Source organism: Poecilia mexicana, unplaced genomic scaffold (genome assembly GCF_051168715.1).
Source record: "Poecilia mexicana isolate PSO_F unplaced genomic scaffold, ASM5116871v1 scaffold_5, whole genome shotgun sequence".
Classification (NCBI taxonomy): Eukaryota; Metazoa; Chordata; class Actinopteri; order Cyprinodontiformes; family Poeciliidae; genus Poecilia; species Poecilia mexicana.
In genome coordinates, this window is record NW_028263374.1 from 1,681,371 (window position 1) to 1,705,046 (window position 23,676).

The following is a 23,676-nucleotide window of genomic DNA, read 5'->3' on the forward strand; positions in this document are numbered from 1 at the left end:
CCCTGTGTATGTTTGTAAGTGTGCAGGGAAGAGTCCTCCATTATGCAGAACCAACAGCAGCCTGACTCATACGAAGTGTGTATCTCTTATTGCCCCTTTTTCTGACATAACACAGACATGTCCTCTGTGTGTGTGTGTGTATGTGTGTGTGTGTGTGTGTGTGTGTGTGTGTGTGTGTGTGTGTGTGTGTGTGTGTGTGTGTGTGTGTGTGTGTGTGTGTGTGTGAGTGTGTGTGTGTGTGTGTGTGTTGGAGGGTAACTTTTGGCAGTCTGTGGTGGTTTTGGCTGTGAAATGTTCTAATTTTCTCAACATGGCTGGCTCCATGGCTATTGGAGAATGAAACCTTTAAACTTTACAAGCGCCCGTGTGGAAAAGTAACTGCAGCCAAGCTGAAGAGGTGTTTCGGGGAGCTTCTGTTACTCAGACCTTTCCAATTAGCTAGCTAATGTAACTGGAAAAGCAGCCATTAAGCTTTTCTGCAGTTTCACAGCCGTCCTCAGCCAGAAACGTACTGGTTTTCCACAGGCTGGTGCCAAATCTGTTAAGATCACCCGATGCTCATTTCCTCTCCTCGTTTCGTCTTTGAAAATTAGCTGAAAAGATCCAGTGCAGTCCACAGGGTCCATACATCAGATGGGAATATAACTTCCTGTCTCCATGTTTCAAGTTGGTACACTTGTTTATTAGCTTACTCCGGCTGACTGGGATTAATCATTACAAAGTCATCTTTCTGAAATGCAGGATAGCATCCATCTTTATAACCTCTGCTGCTGAGTTTGTTCCAGTTTGTTTTCTGTTATCAAAAAATGGTAAAAACAAATGTCTCATTTGAGCTTGATGCACATTTCCTGGTTCGGAAAAGCAACAGTCGATTTAGAGCAGGGCATGTGTTTGCATCTGATAAGTTATTTTAAAAGCACAGCTGGGATTTTACAGCACTCCGCTGACAATTGGCCACCGTAATTTGACATATTTCAGGATGCAGAGCCACACCACAGGAAGGGACGGTTCAGAAGTTAACCAAATAGTAGATACCACAGAAAAACAAATATTTCGTAGGGTAAAGAGGACCTCTCCCCAAGTTCCTTCATGTTTTTAAAAATCTCCAAATAAAACTATTCAGACACCATTCATCTAGTTTACAATTCATCTAGTTTACATAATTAAAGTGTTTAATTGCAGGTGGCACTCCCCAAAGGGGGGATTAGGGGGCCAAGGCCCGGCATGAAAAATGCTGACCTCCCCACTAGCACTTTTTTTTTTTTTTTTTTTAAAGATGTTGATAGGTTAAAGTGTGAATCTGTTTTATTTGGGTGTTTGGTGATAGACTAACAAAAGATTAAATATATTTGAGAAGTGGAAAGAAAAAAGCTAGGGTTGCATATGAATCAATGATTCTATAAACACATTTTGTTGTATTTATAGTGACTTGTGGCTGCTTCTGTGATCAGTGCTCTACTTACCCTGCCTGCCTGTTAGGTGGAAGGTCAAGCATCATAGTGATTATGAATTTTCTATATAGTCTTTACATTTTTATAAGAATTTATGTGCTCTGTGAGAAGTCCAAGCCTTGGCATGCTGTTTTAGAACGTAACTTCAAGAGAGTCTACAACTCCAACAAGGAATCACTTCTCAAGGTTCAGACTCTCTGTACAAAGCAACAGCAGGTGGTTTTTACCAGGCCAGTGGTTGTAGCATTGTAGAATACAAAGTTCACAGTATGTGAACTCATTTCCAAGGACTTGTAGAACAGATGATCATGTTGTGTCAACAGGTAGTTCATACTTTATGCCAGTAGAGCTCCAATGGGACTCATTACTTGCTCTGTTGTGAGGTAAAAAGGTGCCACTGTGCTGCACAGTGCTGCATTACTTTAATTGGGAATAGATTATGGAGATGAAAGTTAGGGTTTTGACTGATGGGGACAAGTCGTACTAACAAAACATAATACTTGGTTGTACAGTGTGGCGTACAACACAGTCTGTCCTGGTTACATACGCAACTCAAGCTCATGATGATATGAACTGCCAGTTGGAATAGCTACCAAACACATAAGCCATAATTTATATCATTCTTCTTTCTATCAGCTAGAGCTACAGGGAGCAGTTTAATGTGCCGTTAAGAGTCGTGTTTTTACAGAGTGAACACTCTCCGTCTCCAAGTGGTGTTGCCTTTGGCCTGCTAAACAGCATGGCTTAATGTTATTCAAATCAGAGGCTCATACACACACACACACACACACACACACACACACACACACACACACACACACACACACACACACACACACACACGCACACATACACACACACACACGCATGCATGCACACACATACACACGCACACACACGCACACACGCACGCAAGCATAGACACACACACACACACACACACACGCACGAATACACCTATAAATAATCACACACTGCATAACTGCCTGTCTGCTGCTACAGAGAGAAGCTTAGCTCTGGCAAAGTGCTGAGAGACGAAGTCGAGAATAGATGTGATCAGTTCGTGGGATTTCTCACTTTAATCGTTGAATTGTCTTGACATGCTAGCTTTGTTGGGGAAAAACATAATTTTCTGACTGAAGGTGAACTCACAGAACACTTCAAGCTTTCACAGTTACTTGTCTGCTGAGGGTTTGCTCACAGTTCAGTGAACTCCGGGTGGAGACAAACGAAGACTTGGACAGAGGTCAGTTCTCTCTGCGTTCCCTCCTTATTGTGACACTAATGTCAGAGAACACTCGAAGCACTTACAATCAGAACTTTTAGAGTGATCGTTTGTCCTTATGAGAGAGAATAGAGAACAGTCAGTGTATCATAGTGCATCTGCTGAGATGCTCCATCAGTACAATTATAATCCATTTCAGTGCAATCATATTCAAAATACTAAGCTAGTTCCACAAAACTGTTGATTTATTTTGGAATCAATCAAACAGCATCTTGAACACTAATAAGTTGTTTTAGTGATGGATCATGCTCAAAAGAATTGGTTCAAAAAACTGATTCTTTATAGTGAATCAAAAGAGCAGACAACCCACTTTTTATCCTATTGCTGCTCGGCTCTCACTCTCAGTGAACCCACCACTCCGTTTGTCTCTGTCGTTGTGTCCTTGGTGTTACGGTCCATACAGGACACACAACATAAGGAGACCAGACCAAGTTACATATAACAAAGAGGTTTTATTCAGCCCAAGGCTGGACATAGAGGTACTGGGGAATCATGGCAAAATAAACAAATGTGTGGGAGCATTCACAAACCAGCCAGCAGCTGGCCGTCGGATTCGGGCCGCTCCCCTCACCCTGCCTCACTGGATCACTCACCCTACAACCAAAAACCTATATAAGATGTTTGCATTGCCATGGAATGTTTCTCTATAGTGAATTCATAAGATAGTGTCACTGGCAGCTGACACTCTAATGTAAAGACAGAAAAGGTGGCACATTGCATGATCATATTTAAATGTTAAGTGTTACAGTGAATATGATGGTACAATAGTAGGAATGCCCCTAAAACTGTAAGGTGAAGTTTTGAGACATTTAATCAGTCAATCATTATTCTGTCCATATCTTGCATATGGATGAACGGCTCCACATATCTGAACCTTGTTGTCTCAAGATGGCTGAATTTGTCTCCTGTCTCCACTATTTCTGTTAACATATCAGAAGAGCCTAATTTTGAGAATGTATTAGTCCAAAATGTTCGTGAATGCCAGAATTTTTGGCCAACATGCTAGACGCTGTGTGGCTCTGAACACACTATCCCTATGGTGAAACATGGTGGTGATAATGTCATGCTGTGTTGGTGATTTTCATCTGCAGGGACAGAAAATGATGCACATTAAAGGATAATCAAGTTGGAATCTGTGTCAAAGTTTTTAAAATTAGTGGTTACCGACATTACATAAACACTCATCCAGTCTCAGTGAGCCAGAGTTGTTTTGCTATCACTTGTTAACAAATTCAGTCTGCAGATGTGTTAAGGTCCAGGCATAATAACCCAGAAGACTCAGAGCTGGAATCACAGCTGAAGGTGGATCTACCAAGCATTAATCTAGGCTTCCTGACTAATAGTATGCAATAGTTATGAATGCTTTTGAAAAGCAATATAATGGGATGTGCTGTATGATTTCTTTTACACAAGTTGAAACAAACTCTCCTTTCTACTGTAATGTGTAAACTAGGGACCAGGCAGCCTCTGGGAACACTTACAGCTCCACCCCCGAAGATACAACCTCTCCCTCCTTTCTTCTCTCTCTCTCTCTCTCTCTCTCTGCGTGTTTACATGTCCCCATCCAATCTGGAGCAGCACCACACCGGACCTGTTGGAGCTGAGAAGTTGGGTTGTTCAGGGTTCTGATTTCGGGTTAAGAGCACAAAGTTGGCTGGGATAAGGAACCAGGACGGATGATGCGTGTTGCGCCGCGCCTCTTCCATGAAAGAAGAGTCTCTCAGCAGCTGAGATGGGCGCCCTTCCTGGACTCTCACCTTCGTACCGGCCGCGGGGAGACCGCCGCTGCCGCGTCGCGCTGCTGCTACCTGTAGTGGCGGCTGCGCTTCAGCTTTGTGCCGCTTTTAACCTGGACGCGGAGGGACGCTCCGTTTTCACGGGAAAGAGGGGGAGTTATTTCGGATATTCCGTGGAATTTTTCGGGAACTCATCCAGGTAAGGTCACAGCACAACTCCGCCAAAACTGGCTGTATTTTAGTACAACCTGAATAAAAAAACAAACAAACAACGAAGGATAATTAGAAATCATAATTTCTTCCTAATTCGAATCTTTTGTTTACGTTTACATCCGGTCTTCTGTTCTAGCACAGACACAAAGACCCCAACCCGTCTGAATACTGGAAGTTATTATTGTAAAAATACATTTCAAATTTAATTTTGAGTTGGTTCGTTTTTTTTTTTTTTTTTTTTAACTATTTCTACTAAAACACACATACTTCATTTGCACTTTGATCTTTTCCACACACGTGCACACTCAGATGGAATTCCTGCGCGAGTCTGATTGGAACCAGACGCACGAGTCTGTGTGTGATTCAGAGAGGAGGGGGTTAACCCACAGCAAAGAAAAACACGACTCTTACCCCGAACAGGGCTCCAAGAGGACAGTGGGGCTTTTTCATTTGGCTTTTTTTGACAGCTCAGGAACTGCTGAGAGAGAGAGAGAGATGCAGTCAGAGATCAAAAGTCTTCTTCTTGTTCTACACACAGAAAGGTCCATCACCTGGTTTGGCTCAAGTTCCCTAAAGGGGATGAATGAGGTGTGAAATCTATTAACCCAATCTGAAAATCTATTAACCCAATCTGAAGCAATAGCTTCAGATTGCTTTCACATAACAAAAAATAAGAAATAAAACAATAATAATCCATTTACAAGATGAGGATTGGTTTGTAGCTCACTATGACTGTGTTTTTGTCTTTGTTATGATGTAAAGCACTTTGAAATGCCTTGCTGCTGAAATGTGCTATACAAATAAAATCTGATTGATTGATCGATGAATAACTGCAGCTGAAGTAACAAAATGTTGCACAATATTTAGTTCACGAGATGAGACGAGCTTTATACATTTTCTTTGGAAAATTGAAAAAAAGAACTTCCTGTTTTGTTTTCTTAAATAACAGTTTTGTAAACTGTTTTTTTAAAACAGTGTCATGAGTGTAGGAATACCCCAGCTGAAATTTGACTAGACCATATGCAGTGGTTTTTCTGTGCTTGCCCTGTTTGCAGGGGTAAGGGACCATAACAAGTAAATTAAGAGACCCCCTCAAAAAACACTAATAACTACCAGTTAAAACACAAATTATACCTTAATGTGCATTAATAAGCTCAGTGAGAACAGCTTCAGGTTGGTGCTAACATTCACTTTATTGCAGCCAATCCAGGTGGTCCTGGATTGGCTGCTTTGCAAACACCAGCCAATTGGTAGCATTGACATTTTGGTTTCACAAGATGCATTTTCTTTCATTTATGCTTGAGATATGCTCCACTAAAAAAAATAAAAAAAATATTCAGATAATTTGGAATTACATTCCACAGAAAAATCGGTGTATTTTCAGAATAGACAGGATTCACTGACTCCGAACCAATCCAAGCACTGAACAGATGCTTAGAACAAATCAATTTGTGGATGTCCCATAACTTTCTCCAGCTGAACAGAAACCAACCTGAAGTTATTATCTTCAGGCCTACAGAGGTCCGATTTGGAGTCAGCACACAGCTTTGTCAGTCCATCACTGAGACACACACAAAAATGCTACTAATAAAGTAGGGTAATCTAAACAGATTGTGACACTTTTTCAGACCAAAGTTTCTCCAGTGTTTCCAGTGTTAAAACAAGTCTGGTCCTAAACTTGGGTCTTTACTAGCTCCTGTAACATTTTGATTGGCTGTTGGTCTCTATAGCTGCTTTTTCATTGACAACATAATTGCTCAGTTTGACATTTAAAAAATACATTTGCTTTATGGAAACACGCCAATTTAAAAAAAAAAAATCTCGTTTTTCAATAAAAAGTTTTGGCACTAGGCTGAATGTTTTTTTTTTTACTGTACTGAAATGAGTTTATTTTGCAAAACTCCAGTGGAAACACTGCACCAGCTGCATAATCAACAACCAGATGTTTCTGTTAGCACAAACCAACAAGAAGATGACATTGAAGTAACTGGAGGATCATGGCGTGTTGTATATTTTAGTGAGATATTGGGATTTTAATTGTGTTTCTTATTTATTGGAAACACCACAATTGCGAAATTGTATTTTTTTTATATGAGCGGAGTATAGACAAAGTTCTGCGCACATTTGTTACGGAAACACAGCTAATGATCCAGACCTCAGATCATTATGGATCCTGTTCTTTCCTCAGGCTGTTCTTTCCTCAGACTGAGGCACAACCTCAGTCTGAGCTGAGGTTGTGCCAATCTTACGGTACCAGAGCTGGTGGAGACAAAAATCTAATGCCAAACAGACACTCAAACTACTTTGGCACTGAACCAGTTTGGTTGGCTTTACTTCAGTATTCACTGGCTAACCTAAAGCTGAACAACTTAAGATTCAAGGCTGTAATAACCAGACAAGCCTACCGCGAGCTAGAACCAGACTAACAGAACCATCAGAACAACCTGACTGCTATCAAAGGTTTTAGATTTGAGGCCACAGCCAAAAGCTGATTGGCTTGTCCACTCTTGTTGCTCACTTTCCACAGCTGCTGTAAATCTCCAGAGGACTCAGTTCATCACCTGAAATCTTTTTGCACAGTTGCGGTCAATAAGATTCCATTCACTCGTTCTGGCCATGGATTTAATACTCTCTTTTTTTTTGATGCTATAAGACGTTCATTTTCATGATGGATTTAATGAGACAAAAAAAGACCTGGTTCCCGGTGTTGAATTTATTGTGGATTTTCTTTTATCCAAGGTCAATATTGCATAAACACCACCACTAGCATTTGGATAACTGTTACTTCTTGTAGCCATCGTCAAGTTTGTAATACTGGCTGTATATACGTGAGACGACAAAAAATATGTTTAACAGTTATTTAACATTTCTGGTTGTTGGCAAGTGAGTTTACATATTAGCTAAATATTTGACCCTGAACTGTGGTAAATGATAAATGGCCTGTACTTTTATAGTGCTTTATCAAGTCCAAAGGACTCCAAAGTACTTCACACTACAGTCAGTCATTCAGCCATTCACACACTGATGATGATGAGCTACTGGATAGTAGCCACAGGCTGCCAGCAGGCAAGGCTGGTGGGTGTCTTGTCCAAAGACACAATGACAGAGGCAGACAGAGTGGGGATTGAACCGGGAACCCTCCAATGCTAGGCAAACTAAATATTCAGTTTGAGGCTAGAAATATTTAGCCTTCTAACTAAACATTTAGTATGAAGCTAAATAGCTGGTCTGCTCAAATTAAATATTTAGATTGAAGCTGTGACATTTAAAAATTGTGAAAATATGACTTTGAAAAATGAACTCCCCAGTTTTTTATGTTACGATGGGCCATGTAATCAAAATCAAAAGTTTGTTAATTTTTGACTGTAACTGTACAGGTGACATATAATAGATACTACGCTGCTGAAGTAGGAAATTTAGCTTTCACCATCTAGCAGGTGAGCCTACAGTCAATCCTGCCTGCTCTCCATCAGGTTTCTACTCACCATCATCCTCTGGGGCTAGCAGGCTAACATGTTGGGCTAATGTTTTCCTTATTGGAAATTGGTTAAGATTCTCTGGCTTGCTTTGTTAAACCCGTGGTTGTTAGCAGGCATGATGTGGGCTAATTACTAAGATTTTGATTTAGACCTATTTGTTTTGAGGGAGCTGTTTTTTTTCCTCGCAGCACTTATTATTTTGAACAATGCTACGCTTTGTCCTCAATCAGCTTCATATGTTTTAACAGCTTTCAATTGTTGCGGAACATGAATCCAGACTGCTGGTCTGTGGGAAAGTGAAGCTCTCCTGAGCACGTCTCTGCTGATAGCATTGTTTTTCCTGGCTGCCATGCATTCTGACAGTTATTAGATTGTTTATCCATACTTAGCATTATAAAGAGCGGCCTTTGTTGGTTCCAGGTTAGCTCTGTTTTCACTGTTCAGTGTAAGGTTAGATGCAGCACATGTGTGGGAAGGTAGTGTGTCCATACAAAGCCATGTGGGAAATAATTACACATCTGTTTTAGTCCTCTTTCTGCATGTCCTCTGCTAACGGTGAAGGACTGTTCTGCTCCTTGGTTTTCCTACAGTTCTGGCTGTTTGGCTGCATTAAAACCATACAGTAAAAATAATGGAGTGATGCTAAAGTAATCACTTCATTTTTTGCTATATGATAACCTTCCCTTTATTTTAGTTGTTTTCTGCATGATTGTGAAGTGGAAATAAAAACGATACATGGTTTTCAACATTATTTATCCGTAAAAACTGAAAAGCATGACATGCATTTATATTTAATCCCCATTTGAAAATACTTTATATAACCACCTGCTGTTATTGCGGCAGATGTTTTAGAGTGTTTATCAACTGGCTTTGCACCATCCAGAGAGTGACATACTGCAATGTTGCCAAAAAATATCACCTCGTTCAGATTGGATGGAAAAACAATCCAGGATAGCAACAGGGTTGTTATCCTGCTGCCTTTAGTCTTTTGCTGCCATGCTGGTTTTCATCCAGTAATACTCTGTCTTTAGCTCCACTCATCTTCCCATCAACTCTGATCTCAATCAAACGCTCAATCAAACTCTGATGCTGACCAAAAAAGTGAACTCTGGTCCATCCACAAACCTCACTCTGAATTTGGTTGAAGTGAACATTGGTGTGGTCTGAATACTTATGTGAATGCAAAGTGGAGCGGAGATCGCAACCAAAACAAGATGCGTACTATTGCCCTGGGCATTCTGGGTAAATACAATCAAAACAAATGTGTAGGTAAGTCTAAAGTGAGAGGGAAAAACAGCTCTTTTTTTCCAAAGATAAAAAAGAAATCCCATGACTGCTAAAATCTGACACCACACACGTTTTGTTTGCGTTTCATGAAGAAGGAAGTTGCATGTCTTTTTCAGAGGATCCTATGTTGTTTTCTTCAGCAATTTTTGGTGCAGTGCCCCCACAGGCTAGAAGGGGTAAGCAGGTTTTCCAAAGGGTTTGGTTTGGTTTGACTCAGCTCTGTGTCAGAGAGCAGCAGTAGCTGAAAATGTAACAAATGTTCCAAGTTCCGTAATGGAGTCTACCAGACTATCAGGCATGAAAACACCCTGAAAGAAGTCATGTTGCACAGTATTCAGTGGCTGACATCCTCATCGAAATGAGCATCACAAATAGTTTCCTGATGAATATGAGACTTAAAAACCTTTAATAATATATATTTTTTGACATTGTATGCCAATATGTTGTCTTGAAATCCACTCAGGGGAAAATTGCACGGTACATGTTTGACTTCACCCTGCCTGTGACTCACTTCCCCATGAGCAGATGTTCCTGGTGAACACGAGCTAAAGGAAAGGAATCCTGCTCTCAGGTCCCAACAGAGGCATCCATCATTCCTCTAATACACAGCTTATTGTCAAGGAGCCTATCGTTGGCTGTTAAATTTTCACTGCTAGCGCTTTTCATTGACTCAGCGGTGCAAGTTACGACTCCACACGTGCAGAGATCACAGGAGGTGAGGGTGATTTAGTCAAGTGGGTTTTGAAACAGAGGCCTGTGCCATGGCTGCCTCAGTGTCCACAGAGTGAGCACTTTACAAGATGAGCTTATCCTGCCATGTAAATATTCCACTTATGATCTCCAGACATGCTGGGGATGGGCAGAGAAAACAGTCTGGTGGATTTCTACTACTGTCACTGATGGTCATAAAGCTAGCATTTATCTGCAATCTCATGCATCATTTTAACTGTCTGTCAAAAGGCAGTTAAATACCAGCATACAGTTAGCATAAGAGTAGCTGCATTTCCACTACAAATGTGTGCAGTATGTTGTTCTTCTAGTGTAGAAACATTAACATTCTTTTTAAAATCATGGCAGCGACGGATGTCAACTGTTGCATGAAATATACTAACAGTTCAGTCATGGTGCTAGTGCTCATTATCTACCAGCCAATCATAGGAGACGTCGGTGTTTTATTCAGGTGATGGAGTGACAAACCCCGCCTACTTGGGAGCAGTGCTTTGGGGAAATTGTATTTGCTTTTTTTATAGAAGAGTTATGGATTCAACACTTTTGGACTAAGTAAACTTCACAATGCAATTAGACTTCTTTTGGAGCCAGATGATCCTTAATGTCTAAGGATGCTAGTGCCTACCGTATGATTCTTATGATGTGATAAAAGTGTTTCCGTTGCATTTTTGTGAAAAACACACATTTCTATACGACTGAAAAACCACCTGATTCTAGTGGAAAAGCTTTTCATAGAACAACATGACTTTTCTTGAAATTGCAGTTTTTCCATTAAACAAATTTATTTTGTAATTCCTTTTTGCACAATTATATGGTCAATGGAAACAAAGCTAATTACACAGCAAAGTTTCCTCTTACTACGTTGAGGTAAAGTTCAAAGTAAGAAAAATTTTAACTGAAAAATTGTTGCAAAAGAAAAACCAATAAAAAGCTTCAACAACTCTTACAATATGTTGTATGTTGTCATGACCACATATGTGTTACAGTGTTTAAAACTGTAAACCAGCAATAATTCCAACAATTTTTTTTAACCGTCTTTCAGGAAGTGGATTTGGTGATGTTTCCCGCCACTAAAATAGTTTGGTCCACATTAACCTCTGTGCATCAGAGCTGTTCCCTGTGGATCGTCCAGAAACACCACAGAGCTGACAGACTGCTACGTCTGGTGAAATTTGACTCTGTTTCAGCTGTAATGACTGCATCATGAAATAAGTTTGTCATCTGCAAATCTTATGTGTACATTGGCCTGACAAGTACACGATCCATTATGACCATAAGAAACACTTCTATTGTTGCTTGTTTAAATGCTGACAATTCAGTATCCGTTATTCACCACTGAATACATGTTTACACACATGATATAAAAAGGAAAGTGAATTTTTTCCTTTCTCTCTGGCGTTGAATAGACTAACTCTGGTCCTGTTTTTGGTCAGTGTCAATCTCAGCTGTATTTTCTAGAGCTTCACAGGAAACTAATTGCACCAACTTGGTGCACAGCAAGAACAAAATAATTGGTAGGGTATTTAAAAAGAAAAAAAAATCATGGAAGATATTATTGAAATAATTCATTAGTTAAAAAAATTATATCTAGCTCTTTTTAATTCAAAAGCCAAAGACTAGATCTGGGTCTGTAAAAGCATCTTAAATGCGTCCATATTATGAACAGCTCTGGATATTTTACTCTTTTTATTGCTTTCACAAATCATCAATTTTTGTCAACAAAATTTGCCGTTTTTGACTAAGTAATAAAAAAATCCCCTTTACTGTCAATGTTAAAACTGATTTACATTAAATAAAATATGTAACATAGAACCTGCCATTTTCCTCCATTCTTTCTGCTAAGCTGTTCAGTCTGTCAGGTTGCGATGAGATCCTCTCTGAACATCACTTGTCAGTCCTACCACAAGTTCTCTATTACTTTGAGGTCTGTGCTTTGACTAGACCAGACTCCAGAACCTCCTCCTTGTTGTCTTCAAACCATTTATAATACTAACAGTGGGATTGCAGGGTAATTATAGGATCTGTTTTGGGATTTTTTCTTTTAGGCAGCTAAATCTTATGCTAGTTTTAAGATACCAGGTTATGACAGATGAATGTCATAACAGCTCTTTAAACTTTAGGTTATAAATCACTGAATGGATTAGAACCTAATACATTAAAGATCTGCTGTTGTATCAACCCTCAGACCTCTCAGGTCTTCTGGTTCTGGTTCTGGTTCTGCTCTGCATCCAGAGCCAGAACCAGAACTACCTCAATTAACACAATTCATGACAAAATCAGCTGAAACACTGAGTTCCTTTAAATCAGGGCTAAAAACCCACCTGTCCAGAGTTGCTTTGATTCATAACAAATAACTGCAACATTGATCAACATATCTGACGTATATTTGCTTGATGATTTTGATGATGACATTTGACCAAATGCAAAGTTTATTGCTTGTTTCATAATTGGTTACTGTATTATGTTTTTACTGTGTAAAGCACTTTAAACTGCCTTGTTGCTGAAATACAAATAACCCTGACTTGACTTTTACAGGCAGCCATAACATGACATATGTTGCATATCAGATCTGTAGATGTGAGACGCCTCATCTGAGTTTGATAGATGTTCCATCCAATCAGCTTCTAGTTTTTATGTTCTTTTGAAAGGAGTTGTTTGTCTCAGTTCTTTCTTACAGTCAGTTTAAGGCACAGTAATTTTTAACTATATGCTAAAATTCCAGCTGTAACAACCCAGCAATAGCAGCAGAGATTTACCCCAACACAGATGTGACAGCTGGAAACTGCTCTCTTAAAACCTCATAAAGTAGTTGTAAAAAAACTAACAAGCACCTAAAATCAAAACCTTGATGTCATTAGTTGTAGTTTGTATTTGAAGCCACCTTTTTGTACTTCTCAGTACTGTAAGTGTAAATGTAAATGACTTAAAGGTAATGGTTAAGCACCCCAACATAGGCCAGATTTGGATGAACCTTTGTACTCACCCAGGCCAGTTATGGTTCTGGACATGCCTACTGTGGCCAAAATGGACATAAATGATGGGATCACAAGTAAATCCATGGAATCATTGTTGACTGCTAGGTAATTTTTTGCCCAATTACCCAAAATACAGCTTATACAGATGTCACAGTGCTCTAATGTTGGGACTGATGGGTATGGCCCCACTGGTTCCAACAATCCACTGGATTGTCAGACGATCCAGCCAATCACATCCTGCAACAGCATTGACTTACACAAACCCCAAACTTGACGTCTATCAAGTGCTAACTTTATGTTGCTGCGTTTCCATTAACTATAAAGTGAAAGTAAAATTACAAAAACACATTTGTCTAGTGGAATGATTTTCAATAAAAACTTTTTGTACTTGAGGATGAGGTGTTTTTTTTGCATTACATGAGTCACATGATCAACAACTGAATGTTACTACTGATGAAAACCACATAGGAGATGACAGGAAGTACAAGAAGGATGATGGCTTGTTTTTAGTTTTTCCAATGTGTTGAATCCATAGCTCTTCTATAAAATTACAAAATATAATTTTCCTGAAATGCCGCTCCACAGTAGGCGGGGCTTGTTGCTCCAACAGTTGAATAAAACTCTGATGTCTCTGATTGGCTGGTTGATGATGAGCACTAGCTTGGCTGAATTATGAATTCATGTAACTGTTTACATAAGAGACATTCCTCTAGGCACTGTAAAATAAAAATACAAAAACTTTAATCATAATGAAGTTTTGGATCACATCTGCTGTTTGGGCAATAAAACAACTTTGCTTATTGATTTGACCAAATCTTGACTAAATCTTCTTAATGCTGCTTCTAACAACAAGGGTCACCAAATATATTACAGCCACACAGTAATTCAAGCTAACTTTTATTGCAGTCCAGGCAGTTCCTAGTGATATGCATATTGAATTCAGTGATCTTCAATAACAATATATTCATGATGTATCTATCGTGCAGCCTTAATGTTCATGCACTTTTGTGTTTTTTCCAGCAGCTTGTTAAACTTTCTTTGTTTTTCTGCTGTCCAGTATCAGTGTCCTTATTGGAGCTCCAAAAGCCAACACCAGCCAGCCGAACGTCACCGAGGGAGGAGCTGTGTACCGCTGTTCCTGGAGCCAGAACAACTGCAGTGTTATCAACTTTGACCAGCAAGGTACCACGGTTTTATTCAGACTCTATGGGTCAATTACTTCTTCTCTGCAGATAAATGTTTGTAGGAAAGCAAATGTTAAACATCTTGAGTTGGCATCAGACTGCATGCGTTGTGGTGCGACAGAAAGAACGGAGAACGCAACATTCAAAAGGAAGAAGTGCAGCATCTGGTGATGTCCATGGGTTCAAGACTTTATTGCCAACCAGTTATTTTCAACCAGGTGTTAGAAATGAACACTTTATTTTTAGTTATTTAATTTGTCTAATTACTTTTGAGCTGCTAAATTGAAGAAATTGCTTTGAAATGTGCCTTAGTTCCTCATATTTTTACTCAACCCACTGAATTAAAGTTGAAAGTCAGCCCTTCATCTGACTTTCAACTTTTATGAATATGATTTTCTTTTAAATTTGCTGCAAAAGTAATGACCTTCTGGTGACCCTGCCAGAACGGTCAGCAATAGATGGAGCCAAACAGCTTTTTACCCAATCAGATTACACTCCTTTGATCACGTGACATCGTTGCATTGGGTCACAGTTAACTATTAGGAGACACAAATCTTTAAGGTAAAATAAAAACTTCATACACATAATAGACAAGGTAAAATTTCAGGGTTATAAATTCAGTGTAAAAAAAAAAAAGTCAGATTCTAATTAGACTATATTTATTCCATAGTAAATTTATACACATTTTCTAAAGCAGAAAAGTTTGTAAATATATGTTTTCAGAGCTATTCTTTGTTTAAAAAAATCCAACATTTAGATTAGAATTACTAATTAACATTTGTAGTATTATGAATATATTAAGTCAGTAAACATTAATAAGGCAATTGGTTGAGCAGGAATTTAAGTTTATTCCCAACTACAGCTTAGCGACAGCACTAAGGCTAAAGTGACAGTCATACTAACTAGCTATGTGAGCTAACCAGTAAACAGAACATGTTTGCTGAGGTTGTTGGGGAAATGTTCACAGCCTGTTCCTCTGAGACAGCAATACGCTTTTGGAAAACTGTGCTTTAGCTGTTAGTCATAATTTATGTCTTGAAATATTCATTAAAAGTAATACAAGTAAAATGTACGATTACATGTAAGATTAAACTCTAGCAGTTTGTTTCTTCAGAACACATACTGCCATCCAGGATGTTACGATGTCACTTTCCCCTCTAGTGAAGTCAGCTGCACTAGTGGATGATCATCTCTTTCTGTTCAGCTATGAAAGTGGCAGAACCGTCCTGAGTTAACCACCCTGTGCTTGACCCAGCAGTCAGAAAGTCCAGCTGCTGCCCCCTTCACCTGCAGGTTCAAACCAGCTCTTTATGTTTTTTTTGTGTGTGTTTTAATGATTCTTAAATCTCTTACCCAACCCCAGCCAGGGTGAAAGGGTTATGAATGCAGTTTTTTTTTAGTTTTGTTTTATTCTGCTGGGCCACATGTTAAATGAGCTCAAACTCATAATGGGCCAAGGACCCCAGAGGACGTGGGCCACGTCCGACCCTGCTGGGAAAATAATTGGCTCCATCAGCAATGCAGGAAGCAATATGGACCGCTGTTTGAGGATCACAGGGTGGAGCTTATTGTAAGCATGGAGTTTACGCAGTGCAAGTGCAAACCCAGCGTGCATAAATACACACCCAAAAAAATGTTTACAAACACAGGCAGTCTGAGGGAAATACAACGCTGAGGAGATTTCTGGTTTTTTTTTACATCTGGATGGTCAGCGTTCTTTCTGCCGTTAATCTTACAGCTTCATAATCTTTTCCAACGCTCACTAAGTTTAACACATGAAAACTTTCTGATGCAACTCGTTTCAACAGAACAGGGGTGGACGTTTATTGTATCGTTTATCGTTTATCTTTTATCATTTATCGTGATAAATTTTACAATTTCCCTGAGGGAAAATCCCACATGGATTAGTAAGGTGCTGATGTACCTACCTTATCATGGTAAGATTTTTGATTACACCAAATGCATTTTGTGCATCAGGTGCATCTGGTTTCCATTCAAAGTCCATGTGGAGACGCATCGAGGCCCTGTTGAGACGCATCTAACAACACGTGATTTAAAGCGTTTGACACAACAAATAGATCGGCAACAGAAAACAACAGCTAGTGTGATCTTGACGTGTCTGACATGCCCTCCAAGCACCTCCACATAGACTTTGAATGGAAACCAGACTCGTGAAATGCTAGGTGTAGAGCAAAATGTCAAGCATCTGCATTCAAAGTGTATAAGCGCCGAACTTGGAGTGTCTGACGCGTGTTTGACGTGCGTAACGCATTTGCTGTGAACTCACCATTACTACTTAAACCCTCCAACTGTCTGCGTTGTCTGTTTTTTTTTAGTTTTGCTATTTTCTCCACAGTTTTTTCATTGAAAGTATATAAAAAATACCAATAAACATAAAAACATGATTAAATGCAGTTACTGTGTGCAGCTTAGTGATTCAAAGCAGACTTCTTTTTTATGACCGGTGTTCTAAAAGAAGCGTTTCACAAAAGGAATGTTTTTCGAGAGCACTACTTATGATTGCTGTGATGCAGTCACAGTCATACAGTTCCCTAAAAATAGAAGTAATAAGTTGTTCTTATCATCATTATCACAATAGTACCATGAAATATGGTGATAGATGTCCATATTGCCCAACCCTACAGCAGAATGTTATTTTTTTTAAAGCAACATTTTGTGGAGATGGGATATTTAATCAAGTTGCTTAATTCCAAATGGTTGCCAGAGATCAACACAGACTTTCTTACTTCAACTCTCCCTGAAGTTATTATTCCTGACTTAGTGCCAGGGCTCATCTAAAAACAGAACCTGACTATGAAGAACAGCCATTCGGACTGCAGGAACAGCATGATCTCTGCGAGAGGTTTGATGTCATAGAAAGCAGATTAAAGCTGCAGAGCCCTGGAACAAAGCCATAATACATCCATGTAAAAAAGAAAAAAGAAAACAGTAACAGATGCACAACACAGCGATGACATGGTTACTAAATTAGAGAGCAGCCTCCATCTACAGATGTGGACTGACTTACTAACAACCCTGGTGAGTATTAGGGCTGAACTAAGAGGTGTGTTCTATCTATCTATCTATCTATCTATCTATCTATCTATCTATCTATCTATCTATCTATCTATCTATCTATCTATCTATCTATCTATCTATCTATCTATCTATCTATCTATCTATCTATCTATCTATCTATCTATATATATATATATATATATATATATATATATATATATATATATATATATATATATATATATATATAGACAAAAAATACCAGAACAAAGTTGTTTTAATTAGTTTTCAAGGTCTGATGTGATCGGCTCGTCCAGACCGCCATTCTGTTTCCAAACAGACTCAGCTGTTTTGTGCTGCTGCAGTGAAAGACAGGTGTAAAGTTTCAGTGGTCGTCTTTACCAGGGGTCCAGATAAAGGAGGCTCTGGCTGCTGCCTGAATGAAACTCTGAATTTCTGAATGTACTTCTTCTCTCCTTTGTGTTTCTGCAGGTGACCGCCATTTTTATATAAATGGTGTGAACACTCAAGTTGAGTTCAAGTCTCATCAGTGGTTTGGAGCTATTGTGCGTTCCCATGGTAACAGCATCTTGGTAAGACTAGAGAAGTAACACTTGTATAATATTTAATCTATACTCCAATACTGACAGAGGGTTGAAGTGGAAATTATTTCATTGGATCAAACAAATTTTAATCCAATAAATTATTACTCATAAACCACAAAATTTGTTTTCCTCCTTAGTTTAGTTCCAGTTTGGGTTTTTTGGTGAAATAAAGGTAACAAATTCAGCAGCTTTTTATCTCTTGTAGGCTTATTTCAAAATTTTTATTTGGATAATTTGGGATTTCTGGACATTCTCTCCTTGTTAACGATGCCAGATTTGTTATTTTTTCACGTTTCTGTTTTATTCTCATAATTAACCCGGTGCTGCTCTTGTGTCCAGGCCTGTGCTCCCAGGTATTACTGGAGGACGGAACATGACACGCCGTTCTCTGACATCACAGGAACCTGCTACCTCTCTGTTGACGCTCTCAAAACCTTTGTGGAGTTCGCCCCTTGCAGAACAGGCAGGTTTCTATACAACCTCACCCACTCTTAGCTGTTTCATTGCAACACTAAGTAACAGCTGTGGCCATGTTTTGGTGTTTCTCGCTGCAGAAAGACACGGCCCTGCTGGACAGGGTTACTGTCAGGGAGGATTCAGTGCTGACTTTACCAAGGTACAGCAATTATGTGCTCTGCTGTTCACTTATTGTTTTAATCGTGTTTCTGCTCTGTTTGAAAATGATATGTGATATACATATTCAAAGGGTTTAAATCATTTTATTGGGATTTATTGTGGTAGACAAGCAGAAAGCAGTGTATAATACTAAAGTGGAAGAAACATAAGAGATTTTCATCAGGTTGGAGTAAAGTGTTATTCTATCCATTCATCTTTCCAGAGTTTCAGGAATTTCTGATCATTCATGGGACTTCTTTAGAAATGCTGCTGACATTAGCGTTAGCTGCTACATGTTTAGCTTTGAGATGTTATTTTTAGTCTGTATGCTCCAGTGAACGACTGGTTGCTTATGAAGCCAATAAAATACACTGAAGCTTCTTACTTTATTAATAAAAATAATGTGGAAAACTTGAAGGTGTATTAAGTTTTTACGAGGCACAGTATACTCTTGCAGACTTTGTTTGGACTTCAGGAGCTACTGTTGTGTGTGTGTGTGTGTGTGTGTGTGTGTGTGTGTGCGTGTGTGTGCGTGTGTGTGCGTGTGTGTGCATTTGTTTGTAATACCTTGTGGGGACGATTTTCCTGACATATACTACGTTGTGGGGACCAATCGTTGTGGGGAAACCCTGTTTTTGGGTCAGGGGTCAGAGTTAGGGCTAAGGTATGAATTGAGTTTTGGTTAGGGTTAGGGTTAGGTATGTGATGGTTAGGGTTAGGAAAAGGGTAAAGGTAAGGTTTAGGCTGTAGAAATGAATGGAAGTCAATGGAAAGTCCCCACAAAGATAGCATAACAAACATGTGTGTGTGTGTGTATGTGTGTGTGCGTGTGTGTGTGTGTGTGTGTGGGTGTGTGTGTGTGTGTGTGTGTGTGTGTGTGTGTTACAGGATGGAAGGGTTGTTCTTGGAGGACCTGGCAGCTTTTACTGGCAAGGTGAGCTGAGATGAGCGTGAAACAACATGAAAACCCTTCAGAAAATGGATTTTGACCTAAAAAGTCAAATGTCGTTGAACCTTTTTTAGGTCAGCTGATTTCAGCCTCTACAGAGGAGATCGTTAAGGCCTACTACCCCTCCTACTTCCTGCTGTCAGTCGCTGGACAGATTCAGACCCAGCAGGTCCAGGGGAGCTACGACGACAGCTACCTGGGTGAGAAAGCACATTTGAATCAAATCAGGCTCCAACACCAAGTTAAGCTTCAGACAATATCAATTGATAATATGTCCATTAGAATATTCAATAATTTCACTCAACTCCAATAAAAAAACCGCATGGCATTCTGGGGGATGTAGGCAGAGAAAAGACTTTTATTCCCATAGTTTGTTTTTAAGTAGAATATGGTCAAACTTTTCTAAGTGTAACGAAGGTTGGTGGAAATAGTTATCTCACTCACACTTTGGTTACCTAGAAACAGCCTGTTGAGTAAAGGCCCCACATACTCGGGCGTCCAGCCCTGCTGTGTTGTTGGTTGAAATTTCATAGTCAACCGTGAAGGAATTTGTGACAAATTTTTTCATTTCCCACAATCCTAATGGACGCTAGCAAGTTTGATAAGCTAGTTGGGGCCTATCCCTGTTTCTTAAGAACTGCCACACAACTGTCTTCTTTGAGTTCGCCATCCATGACGACGTTCCGACCTCTGAAGAGAGAAGTATGTCCGAGTACGTCTGGTTGAGCTGCTATTCTGGATCAGAGTTCAGTGGAATTCTCAAATTTTTATCAGACATATTTTCTAATAATACTGATCTATCACAATGGATATAATTTTTGTTTTATCGCCCAAAAACTGCCAACTCCACAACTAGAAAATTCTCCCAAAAAATGCTCTTTAAAAATCTCCTGCTTGACCTTTCTGATGGTTCTATCAGCAGCATGTGTGTGACTCATGACGTCCCTCGAGATACTTCATGTCACAATCTGGTGGTCAGCTTTCAGTAAGCACTCAATCAGAGATCCTCTCCTCTGGCCGGGAGCAACGGCCTGGATTATTCCATGGTAGAAATACAGACTTTATCGCAACTGACGATAAGAGAATGAAATATCTTTTATTTTAGTTTTTTCATGTTATAAAATCCACGTGCAGTTTTATGTTATTAAGATATGAAAACTAATATTAGAGTCAGAAAATGTTTTTTTTATTTGATGGGGACAGCATCCTCGTAGCGAAATATAATATTTAATACATCGCTTAACCTTTTCACATTTTACTCTGCTAGAAGCACTTTTCTTGATTTTATTGGCTTACCCCAAAGTAGAACATAATGTGAAGATGATGCATGTTTTTCCTTCATTTATAAATGTAACCACCTACTCAGAAAGTCAGGGGTCTGTCAGCAGGAAAGCTGTGGCTGCAGCTGCGTTCACACCGAACTGTGAACACAACCGGGCCGAGACCCACGGTCTGCTCTGGTGCAACTATTGATTATTCTGACATTGACAATTAATTGGAATTTTGCTTTGACACATTTTGCTGATTTTTCACTTTACCACGTAAGCTTATTTTATACAATATTAGAAATACATTTAAAAATTAAATAAACAACTCAGTTATTTTCTGAATAAGAAAATGAACATTTTATTGCCTAAAATACAATAACAATTCCTTTTTTCTTATTATCAGTACAGTGCAGGGATGATCTGGTGACTTTTGGACTAACTGATTAATAATTGATCAGTTAATCGAAGTGCAGCAGGTGATAATTAAGATCATTTTTGTGACAGAATCTGAAGCTAAAACTGCCATCTGAGGACTTCAGGATAGAACATATTTACAGACAAAGTCTTTTTTTTAATCTAAAATTTCTAAAATATAAAATGTTTGTTTTCTGTAGAGTTTTGCCTCACTCCCTGCTCTGACTATGTTTTCCTTTAAGCAAATGACCTCTTTTTGAGTCATTTTTCATGTTATAAAATGAAAAATGACTTTAGGGTCTTGGTGCTGTCAACCAAACTCATGTACTCACTGCTAAATGTGCTAATGGTGGAGAAGCAACTCACAATTGGAAACAACCCGTTTATCCACTGTCATCGTTGGCTATGCCAACTAGCTTTTCCATTCATAACAGGATCTGCTGTAGGAAAGAGGTGGCAGCAGATCCGCTTAACAATAAGTTAATTACTCAATTAGTTGACAATTATTTCAATAATCGATTTATCACTATTACTCCGATTAACTGTTTCAGCCCTAACTGGAAACTTTTTGCTTCTAGAGGAAGAAATGTTTCTGTAGGACATCTAAAACTGAACTGTTGGTCATGACTAGAAGTGTTTTACCAAAAACTTCAACTCATCCAGAGTGTTGTCGTCGATGACATCAGCTGTGTTTCCATCACAGATGTATGTAAAACTTTGTCGATGTCCCACTAATGTCAAAATGACATGATTTCGCATGTGAAACACAGTTAAAATCACATGAATATGTTTGTTCACACAACGTCATTCAAAAACACGCCGCACCATTGTCCTCCAGCTACTTCCTGTTGTCTTCTTCTTCTTCTTCATGGTTTGTGCCAGCAGCAACATCTGGTTGTTGATCATGTGACTCATGTCATGTGAAAATAGTGTTTCCATTGCAGTTCTGCAAAATAAACTAATTTCAAATCGGCTGAAAAACCACTGTAACAAGGTTTATATATATATGTATATATATATATATATATATATATATATATATATATATATATATATATATATATATATATATATATATATATATATATATATATATATATATATATATATATATATATATACTGGTGTGTTTCCATTAAGCAATTCTATTCTTGAAATCAAAACTGTGCAATCGTGTAGTGGCTGTAATGAATCTCCAATGTCTTGCTCTGTCCTCCTCCCACTCCGCCTCTCCTGCAGGTTACTCTGTGACCAGCGGCGAGTTCAGTGGGGATGCTGAGGAAGGTGAGGGTCATATTTACAGTACAGAGAGCCGAAGTAACAACACACATGTTTGTGTTGAAACGGAAGGGGATTATTAAGTCTTTTCAGGAAACGGGAGCATTTTTCAAACTCGAGGACTGATTGCCTGTTTCTGTTTGTAGATTTCATCGCAGGAGTTCCAAAAGGACTCATGCTGTATGGTTTAGTAAGGAGTTTCTTATTACTGTTCCATACATTTTAAAATGGAAGCTTTAAAAAAGTCTAAAGATGTCAAATTGCTGTTTTTCTTTCTCTATAAAAATAGCAATCCGTGTTTTGATTGTAGGTGTCCATTTTAAGTGGGAATGACCTGAAGTCTGTGCTGAACCTGACGGGTGAACAGGTATGTGTTTCCAGAGCTTGACTCCTTAGAGGGGTCAAAGGTTACAGTGAGCGCTGCTGGAAGTTCCTAAAAAGCCTTAAACTAAAGCCAGAAACAGAATACGGTGCTGCTTTCACGATGGAGGCGGGTTTGGATGTTAAACCACATTCTGAAAATACACTCAGGGATGATGAATCATTTCAGTGACTGAAATGTCACTGGCTTAATTTAGCAGCAGCACAAAGTTCCCCATTCATACTCAGATTCATTTTGCTTTAGTAAGGGAAACTTCCTACCACTGACCTTCTGCTTTAGGTGGTTTTTGGGTTTCATGTTGAAGTCATATGTGCTTTACCAATTTTTAATAGACCACTTTAAATTCTCTTTCACCTATAGGCCTGTCGCTAACACGTTTTACTTGACTTGTAAACAAATAGTGGAAAGAAAGAAACAAGGAAAACCAGCAAATGGAGATTATTGAGCCTATTTTAATTTGTCATGTGATTGATTGATCTATGGCTTATTGTGACAGGCTTAGCATCACCGTTATTTATAGGATGACTTTGTACAACATAGTGGTGCCTTGAAAATATATTTATACTCCCTGAACTTTTTCACATATATCATCTCAAACGGTAATGCAATTACATTTTCATTTTATGTGATGTTCACCACAAAGTAGAGCATTATTGTGAAATTTAGAAATGTTCTAAAAATGAAACCATAAAACTGCAGCGTGCACTTGTTTTTACCCCATTTACGTCTTTACCCCTAAATAAAATGCGGTGCAAACAATGGCTTTTCAGAACCTGTATTTTATCCTGATATGATCAGTCTCAGTGGT

At 38.9% G+C, this 23,676-nt stretch overlaps 1 protein-coding gene across 1 annotated transcript in view; it reads left to right on the top strand.

Annotated features, from left to right (window-relative positions):
• The first annotated feature begins 4,294 nt into the window (after positions 1–4,294).
• Positions 4,295–23,676, top strand: part of LOC106925041 (integrin alpha-5-like) — a 49,217-nt gene continuing 29,835 nt past the window's right edge. The window contains exons 1-10 of the mRNA XM_088005316.1: positions 4,295–4,671; positions 14,213–14,337; positions 17,850–17,950; positions 18,302–18,429; positions 18,521–18,578; positions 19,466–19,511; positions 19,601–19,726; positions 22,448–22,492; positions 22,633–22,676; positions 22,797–22,853. Coding sequence (XP_087861442.1) covers positions 4,469–4,671; positions 14,213–14,337; positions 17,850–17,950; positions 18,302–18,429; positions 18,521–18,578; positions 19,466–19,511; positions 19,601–19,726; positions 22,448–22,492; positions 22,633–22,676; positions 22,797–22,853 — 933 coding nt within the window. The 5' untranslated portion in view covers positions 4,295–4,468. The remainder of the gene's footprint in view (positions 4,672–14,212; positions 14,338–17,849; positions 17,951–18,301; positions 18,430–18,520; positions 18,579–19,465; positions 19,512–19,600; positions 19,727–22,447; positions 22,493–22,632; positions 22,677–22,796; positions 22,854–23,676) is intronic.